Raw genomic sequence first — 23,991 nt, 5'->3', positions numbered from 1 at the left:
TGACACCACCTCCCTATATCATCCTGAAGACTGAAATCCACCCCTTGAGCCTATTCCACCCACCAGCCCACCCCCATAGGAAGCTGTCCTGGAAACCCCGAGGCTGCTTACTCAGTCCTGAGGCATCAGCCTCCTTGCAGCCCCACAGTCCAGCAGTGCCCATACCTGAAGCCCCCGTCCCTCAAGCAGGGCGGCCACTCGAGGACACAGAGGACGCTGCTGGGTCATCACTCCAGCCAGGCCTGGAAGGCAGGCTCTTCACTCAAGAGGCCAAAACGACCAGCTGAAAAACGGGAGCATCTCTCAGCCAAACTGCTGTTTGTTCTACATGGTATCACTGTGTAGAACAAACAGCCTGCTGGGTTGATTTTTTTTGGAGCAAAGTGTCTGAAATTCTACCTCACGGCAAAAATAGCCTCTTCTCTAGCGCCAACACTTGAATGCCAGATACTGTCTGCCGTCCCTCGCTCCATCTCTGGGGAGCTTGTGATGTTGACCAGGTCAGCCAATAGCCTCCTGTGGTCTCATCTGTGATGTGCGGCGACTCTGCTCCCAAAAGTTCTAATCATCCTTATGCCAAGTCGAGCTCTGCCCACACTGAGACTCTTCCGGCACTAGGTCTTAGGTTTCGGGTCCCCCGATTCCCTGTGAGTGGCCCAGGCTTGGGGCTGACCATCTCAGGGCACTGAGGGAATGAAGGCTGGTAACCAACATTTGGTTCTTCAGTGTCCACTGCATGCCAGCCTTTTACCTCCTTCCCCACACCTCTTCCTCACAAAGTTTCTATAAAGGATTCCATTTTACAGATGAGGCGATGAGTGCAGAGGGATTGGGTGGCTTAAGAGGCAAAGTCCAAGGGCACAGGTGAGCTCTCTGCCCCTGGGTGCCAGTGGGAGGCACTCTGCAGGGCCTCCCGGGACCTGGCCTGGCCTTGAGGGAAAAGCACTGCCATTCAGGCATGGGGACTCAGAATGGGACGATACAGTTTGTGTTTGTTTGCGGGAAGATGTGAATTAATAGGAAAGAAGGTCCACCCTGCAGTCTCGTGAAATCACACTCCTTCTTGCCCCATCAAGGAGACATGGTATCTCACAGTTCTCACGGTTAGTGGCTGCTCCTCGTTGCACACCCATCCGGTTATGTGAGGTCCTGTGCTAAGGACATCACGTCGGCCCTCTTTGTCCATGGGTGCTGCATCAGCACAGTCAACCAACTGGAGAGGGAAGAAAAAAAATTATTTTAATTCCAGAAGTTTCCAAAAAACGAAAGGACCCCCAAAGTTGAATTTGCCACATATGGCAACTATATACGTAGCATTTAAATTGTATTAGTTTTTATAAGTAATTTGGAGATGTTTTAAAGTATATGAAAGAATGTGCATAGGTCATATGCAAATATTATGCCATTTTACATAAGGAACTCAAGAACCCGTGAATTTTGGTGTGCTTGGGGGTCCTCAAACCAACCCCCCCACCACAGATACTGAGGGATGACTATCTATATGGTTTCTCATTTAATCCTCAAAACAATGCTTTAAAGTAGGTACCATTATCCCTATTTAATAGATCTTAAAAAGTAGAGTTTTGAGCAGCTAAGTGACTTGCCCAAGGTCACAGACCCATCATTTGAGTGTAAGACTACCCTCTTAATCAAGCGATCGATGTGTCGTCCTGGGTATGCATGTTATGCACTCAGTTCAAGTTTTCATCCTCTTTCTCTCTCTCTGTTTTTCATGAACAAGTTCTCCCCACAAGCCTCACCCGGTGGTTTCCCACAAGGAACCTGTTGTATGCTGCCGGTACAACTCCACATTCAGGCAGGTGATCAGCTGCTCAGAAGCATCTGTAAGTGTCAAGTGGTAGTCTGTTTAGCAATGATGTGTTTGCAAGTGTGGCCCCACTGTCCTCACCTTCACGGGGAACAGAATGTCCTGGGGACAATCTGTCTCTAGAAGTGAAAAACGAGAGGTTCAGTTCTGCTCTGCTGACCACCTGTAGTGTTTGGACACTCTTCCGTGAATGTTCACGTGGATGGAAGAGCCCATAGATTCTGCAGGGGCTTGCAGTGTGAGCTATTTGGAAGGACAGCCTGTCTGGTCTTATGGAATGGTTACGACTTCATAGCAATGCTCTTGTGTGGTATAGGATGATCAATGTGCCCCTAACCCACTGTGAGTCTAATCTGGGAATGAGGGTTCAGAGCTTGCCATCTACTTCCCCTCTCAGCAGGGCTCCTGAGGACCCCACTGGCCCCACCCTGGAGGACCTGCACAGTGTCTGGCCCACAGGAGGGGCCATAATCAGTAATCATTGCTCCTTGAACAAGGAATAAGAGCAGGGAAACACAGACACCCCACAATTCATGTTTTTCTGTCCTTGAGGCAATGGGAGGGCACATCCCAAGTACACTGTGCTGCTGAAATGTCCTGAAATCTTCTACTGTTAGTTCAATCACTTCCTTTGTTATTGACCTGGGCTCTAGCATTGCACATGAGTGTCCTTGGGCGTGTGCCTGTGACCTCTTCCCTCATTCCTGCCAGAGCCTGGTGCACCCTGTCTTTAGGATTTACAGCATCAGGAGCATCATAGCCTGGACACGTCCTCTTCCTGTTCACACTCACTTCAGCTGCACTCCCAGCATCTCTTTTTGTCAGGCTTCTGCTCCAGAGATGAGTGGTCACCATGGTCTTATTAAGTACCAAAAGAAGTAGATTACCTGATCTCTTGGTCAAAATTTTTTTATGATGACTCAGTCTCAGTTCATCTCAAAGAAAGTGGGTTCCTGTACAGTTTGGGTTCAAACTTATAGAGAAGCATTTATCCTCCAGATTTAGCAGAATCACCTCTGACTCCAAGGAAGTCAGCCTTATCACCCTTCTTAGGGTTCTGCACATTCCTGCCCCCTGGCTCTGTGCAAACTTTTCCCATCTCCACCCTGGAATTTCCTGCTTCCTGCTCTTTTCCTACACACACATAAGCAACCGTTCAAGGTCCAACTCAAGTCCTGTCTCCACCAGGGAAACTTTGCCTTCTCCACCCTGACTTGTGCGGGCACCTCCCTCTTCCTGATCACCCACCGAGCCTTCTGTATGGTGTTCTGCTTGGTTTCATGCGTGCAAGCCTCGCCTCTAAACAGTTTCTTCAGGCCTTTGAGGGCAGGAATCAGAGCACCTATGTTTCCCTCTTCTTTCCTTCTTTATCTGTCAAAACCCTTCTTATTCTTTAAAGCACAACTCAGATACCAGCCCCTGTAACAGTCCTAGATCCCCTCCCACATCCAGGCAGAATGAACGGCTCCATTAGCGTTTGGGCTCCTAATTCTGTGCTAACACAGCCTGCCTCCCTCAATGGCATTACATTGATGTGCAAGTCTCCCCCAGTGGTGGGTTGTAAGTAGAGGTTGAACTGAGATATAAATACTCTATAATTATAACTGTATTAGGCACATGCTGGTAATAAACACCCCTATACTTACTGAATTAAACTATTGATTTAAGTGTTTGCTCACCTTGCAAATCTGTTGCTGTGTGAAATCTTTGTAGCATGGTCATGCCCATTATCACAATCCTTGACATCTAGACTCCATTGACCAAGATCTTGATAAGGCCTGAATTTATGAATACCACCATATCACATTGTATTCATTCATTTGTATAAACTGAGCACTAGGGACCACTAAATTTTGACACCTTCAAAATGCTTATAAGCTGCACAATGAAGATTAATAGAGTTCAATGAAATGTTTACATTACTTGTGAACTGCAACTTAACACATGCATAGTTACATGTAATACCAAAGTTTATCAGAATAACAATTTTGGGGACTTCCTTGGTGGTCCAGTGGTTAGGACTCTGCTTCCACTGCCAGGGGCGCAGGTTTAATCCCTGGTCTGGGAACTAAGATCCCACCATGCCATGGCACAGCCAAAAAATTTTTTAAAAAATTTTTAAAGATGATTTTCATTCGAAGAGTGCTCAAGAGATGGGGTGAAAAGAAAGTAACTGCAAGACTGGAACAAGCTGGACTGAGCAAAGCTTTAAAGCTGAGTGTTTATATATCCTTCCCAGAAAATGTGTCATCTCTCCTATTCAGCTTTGCTTTGGTGGTAAATAAATTTGGCTGCTCAAAATTCAATTCACACCTGTCTTCTCTTGAGTTATATGGTCAGGAAATTTTTATCCAACGCTACTAAATTTTCTGATCTTCTCAGTCAGTACTATGGACTGAATTGTGTTCCCCTCAAATTCATGTGTTGAAGTCCTAATGCTCAGTACCTCAGAATATGGTTGTATTTGGAGACAGTCTTTAGAGAGGTCATCAAGTTAAACTGAGACTGTGAGGGTGGGCCCTAATCCAATCTGACTGGCGTTCTTATAATGAGAAGAAATTTGTACACATAAAGAGATGCTTGGGTTCAGAGGCACAGAGAAAAGACCACATGAGGACTCAGTGAGAAGGTGTCCGTCCACAAGCCAAGAAGCCTCGGAAGAGACCAAACCCTGCTGGCAACTTGATCTTGCACTGTGAGAAAATACATGTCTCTTGTTTATGGCCCCAGTCTATGGTATTTTGTTAAGGCAGCCCTAGCTAACAAACACACTCAGGTAAGCCAACTTGTATTAAAAGTACAGAAACCTTCAGAGTAAATGCTCATCTTTCATATCTGTGACACTAGACCTCTAAATGTAAATTCTCTCTAATTTGATAGCCAGTGCCTCCAGGCTGCTTTTTTCAACTTCCTGTTACAGGTGGTGAAAGTATGGGACTTTGAAACGGGAAGACTGTTGTCTGAATTTACTGAGGCTCCTGGCACTGCTGAAATCACCTGTCTGACCTTTGACTCCAGTGGAAGAAGGTATGTGCTTTCCTCAGCATCTTCTGTTAGGCAGGATGACCCCTGACTTCTGTCCTGATGGAGGGTTCTGCTTTTTAGGCTGGTTACTGGGGGCAGAGACAGTTGTCTGAAAATATGGAGCTACAACAGTGGACATTGTCTGCACACTCTGAAACATGGTGAGTCCCCATAAAATAATGACACACATTAGGCATTTGGGGCAAATGCAGGAGAAATCAAATGAGACAGAATCTAGGATGCATGTAGCAATGTTATATCCTTTCTCTCTGGTATTTCCTCGCCACTGACTCTAAACTACTGGGCAGGAGGGACATACTTCACATATGTTTGTGCTCCCATCTATAGCCTGTGCATTTGTTCCTTCACTGCCTGAAATAGACCTGGATTCTTTAAAAAGTTTAACCTGGGACTTCCCTGGCAGTCTAGCAGTTAAGACTTTGCCTTCCATTGCAGGGGGTGTAGGTTTCAATCCCTTGTCAGGAGTCTTAAATCCCACATGCCTCACAACTAAAAAACCAAAACATGAAACAGAAGCAATATTGTAACAAATTCAACAAATGCTTTAAAAACAGCCAGGCTCCTCTGTCTATGGGATTTCCCAGGCAAGCATACTGGAGTGGGTTGTCATTCCCTTCTCCAGGGGATCTTCTCAACTCAGGAATTGAACCCAGGTCTCCTTCATTGCAGGCAGATTCTTTATCCATGAGCTATGAGGAAAGCACCTCCCCCACGCCCCCAAAAAATCTTTAAAATATTTAATTTTTCTAAAAAGTGTAAATATCACATAAGTCAAACATCACAAAGTCTAGATGAACTTAGATGAACTAAAAGCAAGTCTTTTTTATGTGCCATTGTGATCTTTTTTTCAAGGTTGCTTATTCCCTTTGTTCACGTGCTGGGTCTATTCCTGGTAAAATTTCCGCAGTTCTGGCCTGTGAAACTAGGAGGAAAGTCAGAGGCAAACGTTCTTCAACTATCGGAGGATATAAACAAAGTCCAAGTAAATAGGATAAAAATTGCTCAGCGCAATGTGTGTGTGGTTCCTACTTTTGCCTGTGACTTCACGAGTTTGTTGCTGGTTCACTGTCAATAAGTGTCAGGCAGTCTGCAGGAGGTGAGCCTCTTCCCATGGCTGAGCCAGGGCTGAATCCACCTTTTAGGGCAGTGAGAGTGGCATCAGCTGTGTTTTGATGGCTTGGAAAGACACCTAACTGTGGTCTGAAAACCAGAAAGTAAGTGCTGAAGTTTCCCCAGTCATCAGTTGGATTAAGCCAACATGTGTAAACTGATTCAGGAGCTAGTAAAGAAAAAAATTTTTATCTTATTTACTTGGACTTCATTTATACTCTTATATGTACTTGGACTCTAAGTTGATAATATTATCTTTCTAGATGGAGAGCAAGGTGAAGTCTGTGATTGCACCTACTTGGAAGTGAACCAAAATAAGTGAGTTACATTCAGCTTGAATATAAGAGAGACAACTTTGAATATTTGGTTGGTATCCTTTTTGACACAAACTTTGTCCTAGGGAAGGATACTAAAGATAGTAAAGGGAATTTTCCAGAAGGAAATGTGTCAAAGAATTCCCCAAACTGTGGTTGCTCCCTGATGGTAATTTAGGCAACTCGTCTCTTCCAGAATATTGGAAACAATTCTCTTCACATTTTGATACTGGTTTAGAGGTAGAGATAGGAAACAGTACATCTTCCACCAAATGCTTTATCAAGGAATAAATCACAAACTAGAGTAGCTAAATTCAGCAGCCACAAGTCAAAGAATAAAAATCCAATGGATTCCCTCCTGAACATGAAAGTGTTAAAAAGCAGTACTTGATCCATTTCTATTTGTGTCCTTGCCTCCATGGTTCAGCCAGGCTCTCCAGACCGAGTAATCCTCAGAAGGGCAGCTGCTCATGGAACAGACCTTGGGAACAACAGAGTATCCTGTTTCTGTCCCTAATCCTTTAAGAGCCAGTTAAAAAACTGACCCTCATTTGCCAAATCATCTTTTATCTTGCTCTTCATAAAAAAACAGAAGAGGTGACTTTCTTGCTCTCTTCATTTATCACATGACATGGCAAAATCAAGCCACAGTGCTGATTCCACGCAGAAATTAAGCAAATGTTAAGCTTAAGTATCAAAATGTAACCATCTGTTATTGTTCTAGGTGTATCATAGGTTGGATGGGAGAGAAGAATAGATGTGTACTTTGTAAGTGAAATGTACAGAATTACGATGTTTCAAAACCCTGCTTCCAACTGATATGCATCTCCCCACCCCCACCCCCTGCTGAATCTTTTCTCTCTAAAAACAGATTTTGGAGAAATTCTTTATACCTCTATCTGGTATAAGCCAAGCAATGATACAGAAAAAAGTGTTTCCTCCTTCCTTCTCTCCCCCTTTTCTCCCCATCTTTCCTCCCTCCTTCCCTTTAAAAAACTTCAGTTTTTCTCGTTCAGTTTCTTTAATTCTTTTCTATGGGAAGAAGCGTAATGACACTACACCCAGTTCTGATGTGTGGGGCTTTTCCCAGCAAGCCATTCTCCAACACCAGCTGGTACCCTACGGTTCTGACCCTGTCTGCCGGGGGAGAGCATCAGATTCCATGGGGCAGAGTTCACTCTTCCAAGACACAGGACTCCCGGCCCTCCACTTCAGACTCCATTTGCAAGTCCTGTCCAACTGACTATAGACTAGAAGGTCCAACAACCCCCTCCTTGAATTATTTTAATTTTCTCGAGCATCACACAGAACTTAGAGAAACACTTTACTTAATGGATTATCATTTTACTACAAACGGATATAACTCTGGGACAGACAGATGAAAGAGACGAGACAGTGAGGTATGGGAAAGGGCAAGGAGCTACCATGGTCTCATCGCTCAAGAAACTGCAAGGTTTTAGCAACTGTGTGCCAGGATGTGGGCAAAGCCCAAACAGATATTTCTTATTATAAATCACGGTATCACAGAGTACTGGGTATAAAAGCTCTCAGGGGCAGAGAGGGCATCTCCGGGGATCCAAACCAGCCTCGCCCTGACATCTGCAGCTCCTCGCACCCTGCTGGTCTTCTCTTCCTTTGTGCAGGTGGCTGTGTTCCCCTCCCCACGCAGGGGCTTCCAGCTTCAGCTCTAATACCCTCACCCCTAACTGAAGATTAACCAGACTCTCAACTCTCTGGCTCTTTAAATTCTTCCTTCTCTCTCCCATCTTGTCTTTATTCCCTGTGAAAGTGTTAGTAAGTCAATCGTGTCCGACTCTTTGCAACCCCATGGGCTGTATCCTGCCAGGCTCCTCTGTCCATGGAATTCTCCAGGCAAGAATGCTGGAGTGGGTTATCATTTCTTTCTTTGTGCCCCAGTCCCTCTCTAAGTGAGAAAAGGAAATAAATGCCATCTATAAGCATCTCTGTGGGAAAAAATTCTTTTTTATGACTTACAGTTGGGAAAGGGAATTAAAAGATAGGGGAAGATGAAAATTCTGACTTAAAACGGCATTTTAAATCTACCTGTGGCATTTTATTTCCCTTGCTTGCTATGCTGATGGTTCTGTATTTCCAAAGTCTTTAAACATTGTAAGTTCTTTATTCATTTGAAAGTATGGTGTATTTCACAGCCTAAGCCTAGCATCCTCAGATGATCTGCAACATGACTACCTGAGAGGTCTTGGCATTGAATTCACCCTTTGGTTTTATAGATTCCTGGGCTGATGGCTTTTGTTTTAGCTCATGCAACAGCTATGGGTCTTATTATGGAGGTCAAGCTATGCAGACCATCCAAGGAGAGCTTGTCAGTCAGCATATGATTTGCTGAAATGCAATCACCCAAACGTCAGGAGTGGATTGCTTTTTATTCCCACTAGCACTAGGGGAATTTGCTTTGACATTTCAAAAATCTACATCACTGGTGGAGCGAGGGGTAGGGTTGTAAAATGTGCCAGCACCTCTCTCTGAAGCTGTGAGTGTGTTGGCAGCTCATTTTACTGCTGGTACAACGTCTCCTGTCTGGCTTTGGATGCAGGACACACCGTGTGACTTTCATCACTTCCGGAAGCCACAGCCACACTGGCAAGATGACTTGGTGAGCCCTGGTCCACTGTCCGACTCTCAACCCAAACAGTGGCACTTGATGGGGATGTCATTCCCTCCAGAGGCTCACCCTGAGTCCCCTGGGCCTGCCTAGGGTGGTCACAGCATCTCAAGAGCCTCCAGTGTGGTGGGATTCATGATTGGGTCCAGGTAGAGCCGGGAGCCCTGAGCTCTAGGCAGCTGCTTCTGCTCCAGGCGGAGTGATGGCCTGTGCTCAGTTTGGGGCATGAGGCCCAGGAGCAAGTCTGCACAGCTCTCCTTGAATTCAGCCTGGAGTCCTATTGTGCAAGAATGGCAGTCCAGGACCTGCTGGGGGTGACTTTCTCCAAGGAAGCATCCACTTCCTGCTTCTGCTCCAGTGCAAAACCATAAGCATTCACCGTGCCATCCTTGGGCAGCCAGGGAACCTAAGCAATGACATTCCTGCTGCCCCATGGCTCGTTAGGGACCCAGAGCCAGGGAACGTCTTATAATTCTTATTAGCACTTAACCTGCCCCCAACCTTCTACAGCTTCCCAGAGCCAAATGATCTCCCTCAAAGCTGTCTGGACTCACATTGTTGTAGTATGTCAAAAACCGATACAACTTTGTAAAACAGTTATCCTCGAAATAAAAATAAATTTTAAAAAATGCCTGGATGTCAAGCCATGAAGACAAGTATTAACAAAGGAAGCTCACTGTGCACAAGCATTTCCTACCAGCCAACCCCACGTGATGCCCTGTAAACATTCGAAAAGCCACAAGTCACTAGAATACAAAGTCATGAAGACAGACCTCGGCTGCTTTCTCCATTGTATCCCCAGGATGTAGCTCAGTGCCTAGCTTATATTAATAATAGGCTTTCATTCAACCAACATGTGCCCGGCCTGTGCTGGCCACTGAGCTTGCAATGATGAGCAAAGTGGTCGTCACATGGTCCCTGCCTTTATGAAGTTTGCAGATGAGTGATTGTTAAGTGAAAGAACAGAGTCTGCAGAAAATGTCCCTAGCCATTGTAAGGGCAGAAATCATGCAAGGGTCAGGGAAGTATTAGTTCATCCAAATATTTATTCATTCAGTTATCAGTTCTTTCAACCCCTACTTATCAAGCACTGACATAGTGCCATCCTTTGTGGGTAGGCACACAGGACACAAACATGAATAAAGTGTGATTCCCAGCCCAGAGTCTCACAGACTGGAAAGGAGATAAACTAAGAAAGTAATCCTTATACGATGTGACAGATGATGTAATAATGTATGAAATACTAGAGAAACCCAGCAATGGGAACTACCAATTTTGCTTTAACATCATGGAGGATATTAAAAGATTACTAGGATTTTTCTGGGAGGCCAAGCAGGAAAAGGCAGTCTGGATGGGGGAGATGGGGAGAGGCCTGTCTGGAAGCAGGAGAAGCATATTATCTGGAAGGACTGTGAAGAGTCTGAGGGGCTGGAGATTCAGGTATAGGAGGGAAATGAGGCTGGAAGTTAAATCAGAGCCTGAAAGCCATCCAAGGCATGTAAACTGCATTCCACAAGTAGTGGGGACCGTGGAGGGAGAACCTCCAGACACCAGTGCTCACAGACCTCAGAAGGAGGTTGAGATTTGGAGGCAGACTGTCGGGAGGAGGAAGTCATTGACTCTCTCTCCAATTGTCCTTCCCACCACCTTCCCAGCTGCTTTCAGGCAGAAGGGACATCTTAGCCGATAACAGAGAGGTCCTCAAGGGACCCTCTGCGGGAAGCACCTGGCGACAAGAGAGAAAGAATATCCTTCACAGCCCCAGGAGAAGTTCTCTTCAGAGGGAACTGCACCCCAGGGAGAAAGGTTTAACTTTCAACATTCAACTGGAGAATAGTCAGGCACTCTTTGAGCTCTGCAGCTCTGGTCTGAAAAACAAAAACATTTTTGTTGTGTTTCTTATCTTTCTTAAGCACGCATATACCCAAATCCTCCTTTCAAGGAGAGTAGGTAATTCCAATTCTTAAGGACACTTGTAGGCCACACTGGGGGGCAGAGGGGAGCCCTGGAGGAACTGAGCTGAGGAACTCTACACCCTGGAAGTTAGACCTGGGGCTCATGGGAGGCCAGAGCCCCTTGGTCAGTGCTTGGATTCCATTGTCACATTCCCATGAACATTTCAGCCCCAAAGAGGGCTCCTTGCAAAGAGCCTCCTTGCTTGCACTGGAGGCGGTGAGGAAGCTGATAGAAGTCGCACTTCCCCAGGGAAGGTGATGAAACTGACTCGGGAGGATGCAGCTCCTCTCTGGCTGATCCGTGAGGGTTGCCCTGACCCCCTGGGCTGGGCCACCAGGTTCCAGGGGTAACCACAGGAGGAACCCCTCTTCCTCCTCTGCCCAGGCATCAAATGCAGGCAAGTGAGCTGTGGGAGACTGGAGACTGGGTTTCTCACTCTGTTCCCCTCTATCTTTCCTAGAACCATGGGCACAAGGAAGACATTCTCTGTGTGGCTCATTGTCCACCTTCTCTCCTCGCCACCTCCAGTTACGATGGGGAGATTATCATCTGGAATGTCATCTCAGGCCACGTGTACCGCAAGCTGAATTCCCCCAGCTCCTCTGATGGCACAGAAGATAGAGAAGGTAGGGGCGGCCTCCATGGCCACTCTGCGTGGGCCCGGCAGGCTCAGGCTCCTGGCACGTTGTCTAAAGGGAGCTCATCTCTGGAATGCTTCCCAGTTATAAGGGAGTGGCCTGGTTTCAGGTCTTAACTTGTGAGATGGAGATTTTCAGACCTGGGGAGGGCTGGAGGGGTGGGGGGAGCACGAGAGTTCAGCTAGCTCAGCACACGTCCCCAGGCACCTGTCCATCAGAGCCCGTCTCACACACACCTGAAACTAACATAACGTTGTAAGTCAATTATGTGCTTCAGTCACGTCCGACTCTTTGCGACCCCATGGACGGTAGCCCACGAATCACCTCTGTCCATGGGATTCTCCAGGCAAGAATACTGGAGTGGGTTGCCATGCCCTTCTCCAGAGGATCTTCCCAACTCAGGGATCGAACCAGCACCTATTTCGTCTCCTGCATTGGCAGGTGGGTTCTTTACCACTAGCGCCACCTGGGAAGCCCCATTACTTGTATGCTACAAAACTCCCCACCATCCCACTGCACTCTTCCCAATTCTTCTGCACTGGTCCTCGTTCTCCAAGGCTCTCTCTCTGTTGTCTGCTAATGTGATCATGGGTCCGTTCACTCACTTATTCATTCAAAGAATACAGACAAGTTCCTGCTATGTGCCAGGCCCAGTGCTAGGTCTTGGGCTGGTAATCGCATCCCTCTCTCCCCAGGAGTTCTGAGTCATGTGGAAAACACACGTGGGGAGGTCCACTTATCTATCAGTTCCATTGCTGGTGGTGCTGGACCGTAAAAGTGGCAGGAACCCAGAACCACACAGGCAGCTTCTTACCACTGCTCTCTCCCCACGTCCAGAGTCCAGCTTCATCCTTCCCAAGTGGCCATCTGCAGGTGCTCATCAGCCAACAGCCAGAGGTCCCACTCCTCGCACCCCTGGGCCCCAGCAGGGGAGACACAGACAGAAGTGCTGGGCATTTTTGCATAAAACTGGGGAGTTCCTGCATCTCCAGAAGCCAAACCAGCCCACCCTTAGAGAGCCATGAGCCTCACACTATGATCCCTGCTTTAGACATGTGATGACCTAGTAGCCAAGGAAAATCTCCAGTGACTCCTTGGATCAGAAAATATGTGTGGGCTGCTCCCACGGCTCACATGGGAGCCCGTGGGCGATGTGTACCAGAGGCTAGAGAGAGATGTGAGACCTGGTGCTGTACACACCAACAGACTCACAGTCTAGATTCAGGCACAAGATGTGATGCTCAACAGGTAAAATGAGGATAAGGCAATGCAGTCTGCCTGCTGTGCTTGAGAGACACTCCGGAGGGCAGTGGTTAGAAACTGAAACCTTTGGATGCCATGAGATTAAAAAGAAATTCTTACCTGTAGATTTATGATCCTGTCTATTTCTAGCCCCTTTGCTGCATATAAAAAAAGACCCTTCTGTGAAGCTGTTTCTGAGAATGCCTAAGAGTTTAAAAAATCTTTGGGGAAAAAGTGGTGGCATTTCCTTCTAAAGGTTTATTTTCATTGCATTAAATTGAGAATTAAGTCACTGGCCAAGAATGCAGTGTTGACCTTTCAGCCAGCAGTTCTAATTTAAAACCCTCTTTGCAGCAGCATTTATTGCTTCAAGTTATGTGGGCATTGGTTTTTGAAAAACTCCCCTTCTCTCCAAAAATGCAAAAGCCAGCCCTAGTTCCTAATTATTCACATTTCAACGGTGAAAAAAAAATGCACAAATTAGGTGGAAAGATGTGAAAGTTCCTCCGGCCTTCCAGAAAATAGCGGCACTGGCTCAGCCTGAAGGTCAAAACAAAGCAGGGTGGTCCTTTTCACATGGGATTGGTTAAGAGACTGCCGTCTTATTTGGAAAACCATCTGGACAATTTTTCTGAAGTCATTCTCAGTGGAAAGGGGAGCTAAGAGAGAAAGGCAATTGTGTGAGCAAAGCTGATGAGCTGAAAACACATTCTTTCTGCCAACTTTTCTACATTTTAGCTTCCTTCTCCCTTATGCATATTGAGAATTGTTATGTGTTCTCCCACATCAAAGAGAAAGAATTTGAGAGTGAAAGAGAGAGACCAAGAGATTTCAACCAGGCTAAAATCCACGAAATTTGTGAGCTCTCTGGAAGGCTTTTTCTTCTTCTTCTTTTTTTCTTATTGTGGTAGAATACACATGGGCTTCCCAAGTGGTGTTAGTGGTAAAGACCCCACCTGCCAATGCGGGAGATGTAAGAGACATGGGTTTGATCCCTGGGTCAGGAAGATCCCCTGGAGGAGGGCATGACAACCCACTCCAGTATTCTTGCCTGGAGAATCCCATGGACAGATGAGCCCGGCAGGCTACAGTCCATGGGGTCGCAGAGAGTTGGACACAACTGAAGTGACCGAGCACACACACAGAATATACATAATACAATATATACCTAATCTTAACTATTTTTAAGTGTACAGTTCAGTGGTTTTAAATACATTCATATTGTTGTGCAATCATACTCTCCATCCTTCCCCATAAATTTTCTTGAAACTAAAGGTTTCCCTTCTCTTCAACCCTCTCTTTAACCCTTCTCTTCTCCCTTCTCTTCAACCCCTGGCAGCTACCATTATACTTTCTCTCTTTATGATTTTGATTACTCATGGAAAGAGAATCATACAGTATTTGTCTTTTTGTGACTGGCTTATTTCCGTTAGCATAATGTCCTCAAAGTTCATCCATGTTGTAGCATATTGCTGTTTCCTTGCTTTTAAAGACTAAATAATATTCCACCATTTGTATATGCCACAGTTTGCTTGTCCATTCATCCATTGATGGATAGTTGGGTTGCTTCTACATTTTAGCTATTGTGAATAACATTGCTGTGAACATTGTTGTACAAGAATCTCTTCAAGATCTTGCTTTCAGTTTTTGGGGGTATATTCCCAGAAGTAGAATTGCTGGGAAAAGAAGTGAAGTGAAAGTGAAAGATGCTCAGTCGTATCTGACTCTTGACAACCCCATAAACTATACAGTCCATGGAATTCTCCAGACCAGAATACTGGAGTGGGTATCCAGCTGTTGCCTTCTCCAGGGGATCTTCCCACCCAGGGATCGAACCCAGGTCTCCCACATTGCAGGCAGAAAACCTGGAGCTGAACAGCTGGATCACATGGTCATTCTATTTTTGATATTCTGAGGAACCACCATACTGTTTTCCCACATTGGCCTTGCCATTCCACATTCCCACCAACAGTGTCCAGGGCTCCAATTTCTCCACTATTTCTTGGGTAACAGTCATCCTAATGGATGTGAGGTGGTACCTCATTGTGGTCTCGTCCTTTCACCTGCTTATGGCTATTTTATATCTTTTTTGGAAAGATGTCTGTTCAAGTTTTTTTTGCCCTTTTTAAAAAAATAGATTTAATTTATTTATTTGGCTGCATTGGGTCTTAGCGTCATCATGCATGATCTTTCATTGCGGCACACAGACTCTCTAGTCATGGCACACGGGCTCCAGAGTGCACAGACTTCAGTAGTTACGGCGTGTGCAGGCTTAGTTGCTTCAAGGCATGTGGGATCTTAGTTCCCCAACCAGGGCTTGAACCCACGTCCCCTGCATTGCAAGGCAAATTCTTAATCACCAGACCACCAGGGAAACCCTCCCCCGCTGCCCATTTTTGAATCTGATTTTCTTGTTGTTGCTTCTTAGAAGTCTTCTATATACTCTGGATATTAGTTCATCACCAGACAAATGATCTGCAGGTATTCTCTCCCATTCTGTAGGCTGTCTTTTTACTCTACGGATGGTATCTTTTGATGCACAAAAAGATCAGTTTTTGTGAAGTCCAATTTGTCTACATTTTTCTTTTGTTACCTATTTTTTTTTTGGTGTCATATCCAAAAAATCATTTCCATATCCAATGTCATGAGGCTTTTCTCCTATGTTTTCTTCTAAGAATTACCTTGTTGTAGGTCTTCCATTTATGGTTCTTCATCCATTTTGAGTTAATTTTCATACTTGGCATTAGATAAGGGTCCAGACTTATTATTTTGCAGGTGGATATCCAGTTTTCTTGGTACCATTAGCGGAAAGACTGTCTTTTCCCCACTGAAAAAGGTCTTGACACCCTTGTCAAAAATCATTTGACCAAAAACATGGGGGTTTATTTTTGGGCTCTCTATTCTATTCCATTTTTCTACCCATCTGTTTTTATACCAGTACCACACTGTTTTGATGACTGTACTTTTTGTACATTCAGTTTTGAAATCAGGAATTATGAGTCCCCCCAGTTTTATTCTTCTTTTTCAAGATTGTTTTGGCTATTTGGAGGTCTCTTGAAATTCCATGTGAATTTTAAAATGAGTTTTTCTATTTCTGCCAAAAGTGTCTTTGGGATTTTGATAGAAATTGTGCTGAATCCGTAGATCATTTGGTGTAGTACTCTCATTTTAACAATATTTTCTTCCAATTTATGAACATGGGATGTGTCTCCGTTTATTTATGTCTTAATTTCTTTCAACAGTGTCTTGTAGTTTTCATTATGCAAGTATTTCACCTCCTAGGTAAATTCCTGTGTGTTACTCTTAATGCTATTGAAAATAGAATTTTTTTCTTTATTTACTTTTCAGATTATTCCTTGGTCATGTATACAAACACAACTGATTTTTTGTGTGTTGACTTTGTATCCTGCTTCTTTGAGGAATTCATTTATTGGTTCTAAGAGACTAAGGTTTTTTACTTAGGGAAACTAATAATATTTACTTCATTTGTAAGTAATAATATTTATTATAACAAAACAACATTTAATATAATTTTTAATAAAATAATATTTAAAGTGTTTAATAATAGAATTATAATGAACATAATAACAATATGTTAATGATTATATAAATGACATATTTGATTTTATATGTAATTTTCCTGAGTGCTTATAATGTTTTATCTCACTTAGTGCTCACATTGCCCCAGAGAGATAGGTGCTCTTGGACCCATTTTCACAGATGAGGAAACTGAGGCTAGAGACTTAACTAACAGCCATTATAACGGTTACCATTTGCTGAGGGTCCCTGTGCTCTGAGTACCTTAGATTCAGTATCTCCATTCAGCCTCCACTGCAAAGCCATGGAGCATGATTCCCATAGAGTCTCTAATTTAATCTTCACTGAAACTCTGTGAAACAGGAAGTATTGTCTCCCTATCACAGGTGAAGAAAACAGGTTTAGGGAAGTGCAACGCTCCCCGAGACCACACATGGGTAAGTGGGGAGGCAGTACATGCACCCATTTCCCAGGACTCTGCAGCCCCCCACCCAAGACGAAGTGAGCAAGTTAGGGGGGGTTATCCTTGCTCCCCTCCCCCTACTCATCATTTTTCACCACCCCCCCCCCACCACCCCGTATGTCAATTCCCCAAGAGCCAGATAACCTGAAGTAAGGTGACCCTTAGCCCAATCACTGACTGTGTGTCCCAGGCACCAGGGAGGACACCATGTGGGTGGCCCTCCATCTGTCTCTGAGAACCTTCAGCCCCCCAGGGACAACCTTCAGTCCCTCAAGGACAACCCTCAGCCCCCTAAGGACAAACACAGAGCCCGATAGCAAGGGCATGGGCTTTGGATACAAACACATCTGGGTTTGAATGTCAGCCCCTCAGCTGTATGACCTCAGGCAATGCGGTTCTTTCTAAACTATACTCTCACTGCTTGATAAAATCAAGAGATAAAGTCTAACTAGGATTGTTGTGATCGCTGAATACAGTGGTGTTGAGACAGGCTTAGCTCCAGGTCCGGCACAGAATGTGTTCTAGGTGGGTAATCCAACTTGTGATCGTGGTCCACCTGAGGGCAGGGCCTGAGTCTGCCACGTCCTCTGTGGCTTCCCAAGTGCACAAGACAACGCCGAGCTCAGAGTCAGGCCCAAACAAACGCTGTTGAACAATGACTAGCCTGGGTCGTGGGTGTCCCCATAGCGCTGATGCAAGGCAGCAGCACCTCTTTATTTCACTCCAGCACCTACCCCATTGTTAACATGAGAACTTTCCTTTCACCTCCAGTCGAGGCAAGTCACCCTGGTGCCCACAGACTCAAGGAGGGTGAGATGAAGAAGCTCCTTGCCCATCTCCTCACACCCAAACAGCTATGTCCTTTGTGGCTCTTGGAGGTTTGCATCTAAGTAGGTCTGCAGGATTTTTATGCAAGAGCAAACTTTGAGTTCTATGTGCTAAGCTCTTGGAGAGACTGGAGATAAGTGGGGGAAAAGACAAATGTAAGCCCTGTGTTGATGGTGCTTCAAGTCCAGCAGGAGGAGTGGATGGTAAGGAAGTAGGGAGGTGGCTTTAGAAGTTATTCCAACACCCTGGGAGACAGTGGAGGACAGAGGAGGCTGGTGTGATGCAGTCCATGGGGGTCTCAAAGAGTCAGACATGACTGAGTGACTGAACAGCAACTAATTCCCATCCAGGAATTCTAGAGAGTGGGGACCTCCTGGGACATACCCGTAGAGTTCCAGGCAAAGCCCCTGACTGCCCTACCATCTCTCTCAGCCCCTCCCTCAAGCCCTAACCAAGTTCCCCACCCCTGACTCTCTGCAAAAGCCCTAGGGTCCTGGGGCAATGCAGGGGTGCCCTGGATTACCTTCACATCTGACTTTACCCCCAAGCCAGGCTGGGCTGCTTCCCAACCAGCGAGGCCATCTGTGCTCCTTTGTACGCCTCAATCACTTCAACCCACGTCCAGGGGCAGCTCTGACACTCTCGTCTGAGAGGACGAGAGGAGAGCTGGGAGCTGCGTGGAGAGCACAACCAAAACCCTCTCCTTGTCTCCAGGCCCAGAAAGAAGTGTCTCCTGCCTCGCCTTCCTCAAGACTCGGGCAGCCAACTTGGAATCAGCCTCCGCTTCCCTGATGGCAACGGGCCCCGAGGTAAGGATGGAGCCCTCACTGGCCGTTGGCTCGTGTCTAAGAAGTGGCCACCGCAGGCCCGGGTCCCAACAGGAAGGACCCCCAGGCACTCGGGACTCCCCAGGCACTCCCTGGCTGACTCAGCCCAGCCTGCCAGCTGGGGAAGGGCAGCTTCCTCCCAGTTGAGTCTCCCTGCCTGCTGCCTCCCCAGAGGCCCCTGGTGATTCCTGAAGGGACATAGGGCTCACAGGATGTTGTGTAGTGAGGTTAAATAAACATCAAATGTTTATTTAGCCAGGGAGGGGCAGACTGCCACAGCACCCACGGGAGGCCTGACAGAAGAGCTGAGAGTCATGTAACGGGGGTCAGCCTGCAGGGATGCAGTCATACCCAGCCTGTTTTGGCACCAGGGACCGGTTTTGTGGAAGACAATTTTTCCACAGACCGGGAGGTAGGAGATGTTTCGGGATGATCTATTGGGCAGTTTATTTCTATTATTGTTACATCAGCTCCATCTCAGATCATCAGGCATTAGATCCCGGAGGCTGGGGACTCCTGGGGTAGAGGACGTTTCCCGAGGCCGCCTCCACCACTAACTAGCTTGGTGATGTCACATAGATGACAGGACCTCTGGCTTCAGTAAACTGTAAGGAGTGGGCCAGTGTCCTGCTCCAAAGCACAGGAATTTTATTTTAAACAGTGAGTTAGAAGCAGCCACCTGTGTTATTCTGATTGCAAGAGTCCAAGTCCCAGGGCATGTGGTTGTTTGTAGTCTCCTCGCTAGAGAAGGAGACTGCCTCCCCGCTCTGCTGCTACTCTCCAGGGGACCGCCTCCTCCCGATGCCCGACCTTGGCCCAGCCCCGAAGCTTCTGGCCTGTTGGCACCAGGCGCCCTCCACCCTGGGCATCCCTCGCTTCTGCTTTACCTGTCAGCAGCACAAGACCCCCTCCCCTGAGAGAAGAGGAGGATCCCACAGTCTGTGATTTAGGGAGCTCCTGAGGCGACAAGTTATGCATGGGGTTGCCACTTCAAGGGCTTGCTGTGAACACCCACCGGCAAAAGACTCAAGAATTGTGACTGACAGGCCAGAAGAGGTCCCAGAGAATTCCTTCAACTAGACAAGTCTCACAGTGTGTTTAAAAGACGTGCCTATACACACAAGTGCCTGCGTGCACACATATGCACACACGTTAATTGTCGCCATAGCACAAACTTCCACACCTCCCCTCCGTAGCTGGTCAGATTGAGCCAAGCAACCCAGGCGCCGCCCTGGAGTCCTGAGACTGCAGTGCCTCTCAACAGAGACTCCCAGACTCCGCCTGGGAGCTCCGGAACTGCAAAGCACCAACACCCAAGTGCCCTCTTCTGCTTCCCTCCTCCCAGGTTCTGTCACCTTCTGGAGGCTGTTCAGTGGAGCCCGTCCCATTGCAAACTTTGCTCCTGTAAGTTGGACAGCGGGTTGGAAATAAGTCCCATATCTCATGTCTGGGTTGGTTTGTTTTTTGACACTCACCTGTGTCAAAAAACTGGTGTCTCTCTCATTAAGGAGAATGCGTTTCACTTGCTATTGTCTGACAGGTAAGCTTTACCGCTGATGGGCGCTGTGTGTCTGTGTCTGTCTGTGATGGACCCTGTGTGTGTGTCTGTGTGTCTGTATGTCTGTGATGGACCCTGTGTGTGCGTGTCTGTCTGTCTATGATGGACCCTGTGTGTGTCTGTGTGTCTGTCTGTGATGGACCCTGTGTGTGTGTCTGTCTGTCTGTGATGGACCCTGTGTGTGTGTCTGTGTGTCTGTATGTATGTGATGGACCTTGTGTGTGCGTGTCTGTCTGTCTGTCTGTGATGGACCCTGTGTGTGTCTGTGTGTCTGTATGTGTGTGATGGACCCTGTGTGTGTCTGTCTGTCTGTCTGTGATGGACCCTGTGTGTGTGTGTGTGTGTGTGTATGTGTGATGGACTCTATGCGTGTGTGTGTGCGTGTGTGTGTGCGTGTGTGTATGGAATGGGCCCTCTGTGTGTGTGTGTGCATGTATCTGTGTGTCTGTCTGTGATGGACCCTGTGTGTGTGTGTGTGTGTAATGATCCCTGTGTGTACGTGTCTTCAGTCCAGGGACAAAGCCCAGGTCAGCAGCACGGTGGTGACAGCGGGAGATGCCTGTGCCTACGTGGCTGACCAGCGCGGCTTTGTGCACGTCTGTGACGTCGAGGAGCACGGCCTGCAGGGACAGGAGCTGCAACCTCCCACGAGTGGGCATGAGCTCTCCACGTGAGACGCTGTGATGAGCATAGCTTCAGTTTTAGTTAAATATTAGATTAAATAAAATTTAATATTTTTCTAGAGAAAAATATTTTCATGAAAGTATTCAATATTGACAAGGTGAGAGGGAAATGGGACTCACGCTCTTGGATGGAGGGTGAGTTGGCAGATCCTGTCTGAAGAGCATGAAGGGCAAGTTGACAATGTGCATTAAAACTTTGAACCAGCAATTCTACTTCTAAGGATTTGGCCAAAAAAAAGAGTAAGAAGCATAAACAAAGACTTAATTATAAGGCTGTGTGAATCAGCATATTGTTTATAAGAGAGGCAGAAGAAAATAATAGAGAAACCCAACTGTCCAGTGTAAGGGGAATAATTAAATATGGGATGGTATAAAATATAACATATTAAAATATCATTGAGTTATCATGTAAGGATGCCATATATGAAAATGTATTTATAGGGAGACTGTTCATGATAAAATTTTTCAGTGAAAAATTAGGTCACAAAGCAATAATGCAACCCTTGTTAAAACGAAGACATACATGGAAGATTGAAAGTCTGGAAAAATATACATCAAGGATGTAACAAATCCTTATCCTTTGTATGAGGTTTTGAAAAGTGAAAATCACTCAGTCGTGTCCAACTCTTTGTGACCCCATGGACTATACAGTCCACAGAATTCTCCAGGCAGAAGTACTAGAGTGGGTAGCCTTTCCCTTCTCCAGGGAATCTTCCAACCCAGGGATTGTACCCAGGTCTCCCACACTGCAGGCATATTCTTTACCAGCTGAACCACAAGGGAAGCCCACATTGAAGTTTTAGTTATGCTTTTATTTTCTTCTTTTTAAAAATCTGTCTTTTCTAATTTTTCTGGAGATATAATGCTTTGGTAATAACAGAATATGTTTAAAGTGTTAAAAAGCCTTTCATACAGTTGTAGAAATGCTCATGTTTAGGAAAAAAATCAAGCAGCATGATAGAATATAAAATGAAAAGCAGTAGTTTTTCTCTGACCTCCTCCATCACCCAGCCTGACTTTTCTGCATCCTAGCAACACTGTTAATGAATTTCAATTTCCTCCCAGAAAGTTTCTATGCATATATATATATAATATATACAAGCGCACATACACACACACCCACAATACATCACTTTCAGGACTCATTTTTTCCTTTGTATCTTGGCCAGCTTTACATATAAGCATATTTAGGGGTTTTTTTTTTTTAGCATATTTGAATGGATATATAATATTTCATTAAATATATTTCTGTAAAGCCAATTTAGAGGCAAATATTCACCTACCTCCCCTTATTCGCTTTTTCCTGTTCCACCATAGGGGAAGTTTAAATGCTGAAGTGTGAGAAATTGGAATTTAGAAGAGTGATAGGCCTTGCATTGGTCTTTACTCCGAGTTCTGGGAACGTATCTTTCACCAGGCTATATTAAAAATTATTTTTGATTACTTTCCCACTCCTGCATGCTTACCAAACCCTAAGCGCTAAAGGAAACCATAGGGTGAGGACCTCGAACGGCCCCATTTTATATACCTTTGGAGCTGGCATACGGCCTTGCACATAGTAGAGGCTTGATCAACTTGTATCAGATTAATGTAGCAAGACCAACGACTTGTTACACCAGTACCTCTCTCCCTGCTGGACTCTCATCCAGATCCGACCCCACCCTGGAGTGACTGTTGGACAGCACCTAGCATCAGGGTGTACGTCTCCCACTGACTCCGATGTGCTCTTTCCTCTGATTTAGATGTGACATTCTGGAGGGCCCATGTCAGCATGGTGACACCGTGAGTACCATCCATTTTAGAGTTTAAGAATGTATAAAAGTTGTCAAATTACTTTTCACAGCTTTGAGTAAATGGATTCTCTCAGAAGCCTTCTGAATTAATCAGAAGACGAGAGCAGTGCTATAATTCTGCTGCTGCTGTGAGAAAGGGATGTTTATGTTCCCTATACAGAGTAAATAGGAAGAGATCTGAAGTCATTTTTCTTATAAATGATGATTGTTTTCCTTGAATTGATCTGGTGTTTTAGTGTAAGTGTAGATGCTTAATATGTTTAAGATTTTTTTCTGGAGTTAAAAGAAGTCAGTGGTGGTATGGGGCCTGGACCCTGGACAGAAGTTTCTTTCCAACCTCTTGGTGTTCCCATAGACCCATCAGTTCCCACAGTCCATAAGATGTTTCCAGTATATCTTGTCTGCTATCTTGGGACTGGAGTTGGGGAATCTGAAGGGGGTGTGGCATGGTAGGAGGCAAGGAGAGGGTGGTACCGAGAATAATCCAGGGGAGGAACCTGGCTTCTATATTCCAGCTGTAATTAAAGGGGTATTGATGCATTGAGCCAATGGCTCTTTCTTGCTGGGGCAGCCTCAGCACATCTCCCTTGCCCTTTCATCTCACTAGTTTGGAGCTGATAGAAGAAGAGGTTCTGCTCTCATCCTCCCTGGACCGCATCATGCGCCTGTGGAGAAGGGATGGGGCTTTCAGCGGTAAGGACCGTCCACCTGGCCACCAGTTCAGTCCCAGTTTGGGGCCTCAGTTGAAGCCTCCATCGGGTCATGAATTCTCTGAGGTCTAGGGTGTTAGTCAGATTAGGCTGACATGATGAACTACCTACCATAGACTGGGCAGCTTAAGCCACAGAATTTTGTTTGTCACGTGTGTGCCAACCTGGAGACTGGAAGTCTGAGATCAGGGTCCCAGAATGGTCAGGTGCTGCTTAGGGGGCTTTTCCTGGTTTGCAGATGGGCTCCTTTTATGGACAACTTTTGCTGAGTCTTTTTATGGCCCAGGGGCTTCCCTGATAGCTCAGTTGGTAAATAATCCACCTGCAATGCACGAGACACCGGTTCGATTTCTGAGTTGGGAAGATCTGCTGGAGAAGGGATAGGCTACCCACTCCAATATTCTTGGGCTTCCCTGGTGGCTCAGCTGGTAAAGAATCCACCTGCAATGCAGGAGACCTGGGTTCGGTCCTTGGGTTTGGAAGATCCCCTGGGGAAGGGAAAGGCTCCCCAGTCCAGTACTCTGGCCTAAAGAATTCCATGGACTGTATAGTCCATGGGGTCATAAAGAGTCAGACATGACTGAGTGACTTTCACTTTCACTTTATGGCCTGGAGAGAGAGGAAGAGAGAGAGAGAAAATGTGAACACTCTGGTGTCTCTCCTTATAAGAACACTGTTCCTATTGGATCAGGGTCCTACTCTTAGAACCTCATTTAACCTTTGCTGTTGTTCAGTCGCTAAGTCGTTTCTGACTCTTTATGGCCCCATGGACTGCAGCACGCCAGGCTCCTCTGTCCTCCACCATCTCCCCGAGT

At 46.0% G+C, this 23,991-nt stretch overlaps 1 protein-coding gene across 1 annotated transcript in view; it reads left to right on the top strand.

The window, feature by feature from the left end:
* The window catches only part of LOC122447295 (WD repeat-containing protein 49-like), a 44,057-nt gene that overhangs the window by 7,751 nt on the left and 12,315 nt on the right, over nt 1-23,991 (top strand). Inside the window, 12 exon segments of the mRNA XM_043477802.1 lie at nt 1,742-1,844; nt 4,749-4,855; nt 4,934-5,013; nt 6,247-6,303; nt 7,022-7,065; nt 8,873-8,932; nt 11,358-11,523; nt 18,320-18,412; nt 19,775-19,836; nt 20,500-20,641; nt 22,416-22,455; nt 23,074-23,159. Of these exon segments, the coding sequence (XP_043333737.1) occupies nt 1,742-1,844; nt 4,749-4,855; nt 4,934-5,013; nt 6,247-6,303; nt 7,022-7,065; nt 8,873-8,932; nt 11,358-11,523; nt 18,320-18,412; nt 19,775-19,836; nt 20,500-20,641; nt 22,416-22,455; nt 23,074-23,159 (1,040 nt within the window).

Source organism: Cervus canadensis, chromosome 9 (genome assembly GCF_019320065.1).
Source record: "Cervus canadensis isolate Bull #8, Minnesota chromosome 9, ASM1932006v1, whole genome shotgun sequence".
NCBI classification, from domain to species: Eukaryota; Metazoa; Chordata; class Mammalia; order Artiodactyla; family Cervidae; genus Cervus; species Cervus canadensis.
Note: the sequence above shows the minus strand (reverse complement) of the source record. Positions and strands in the feature narration are given on the sequence as shown.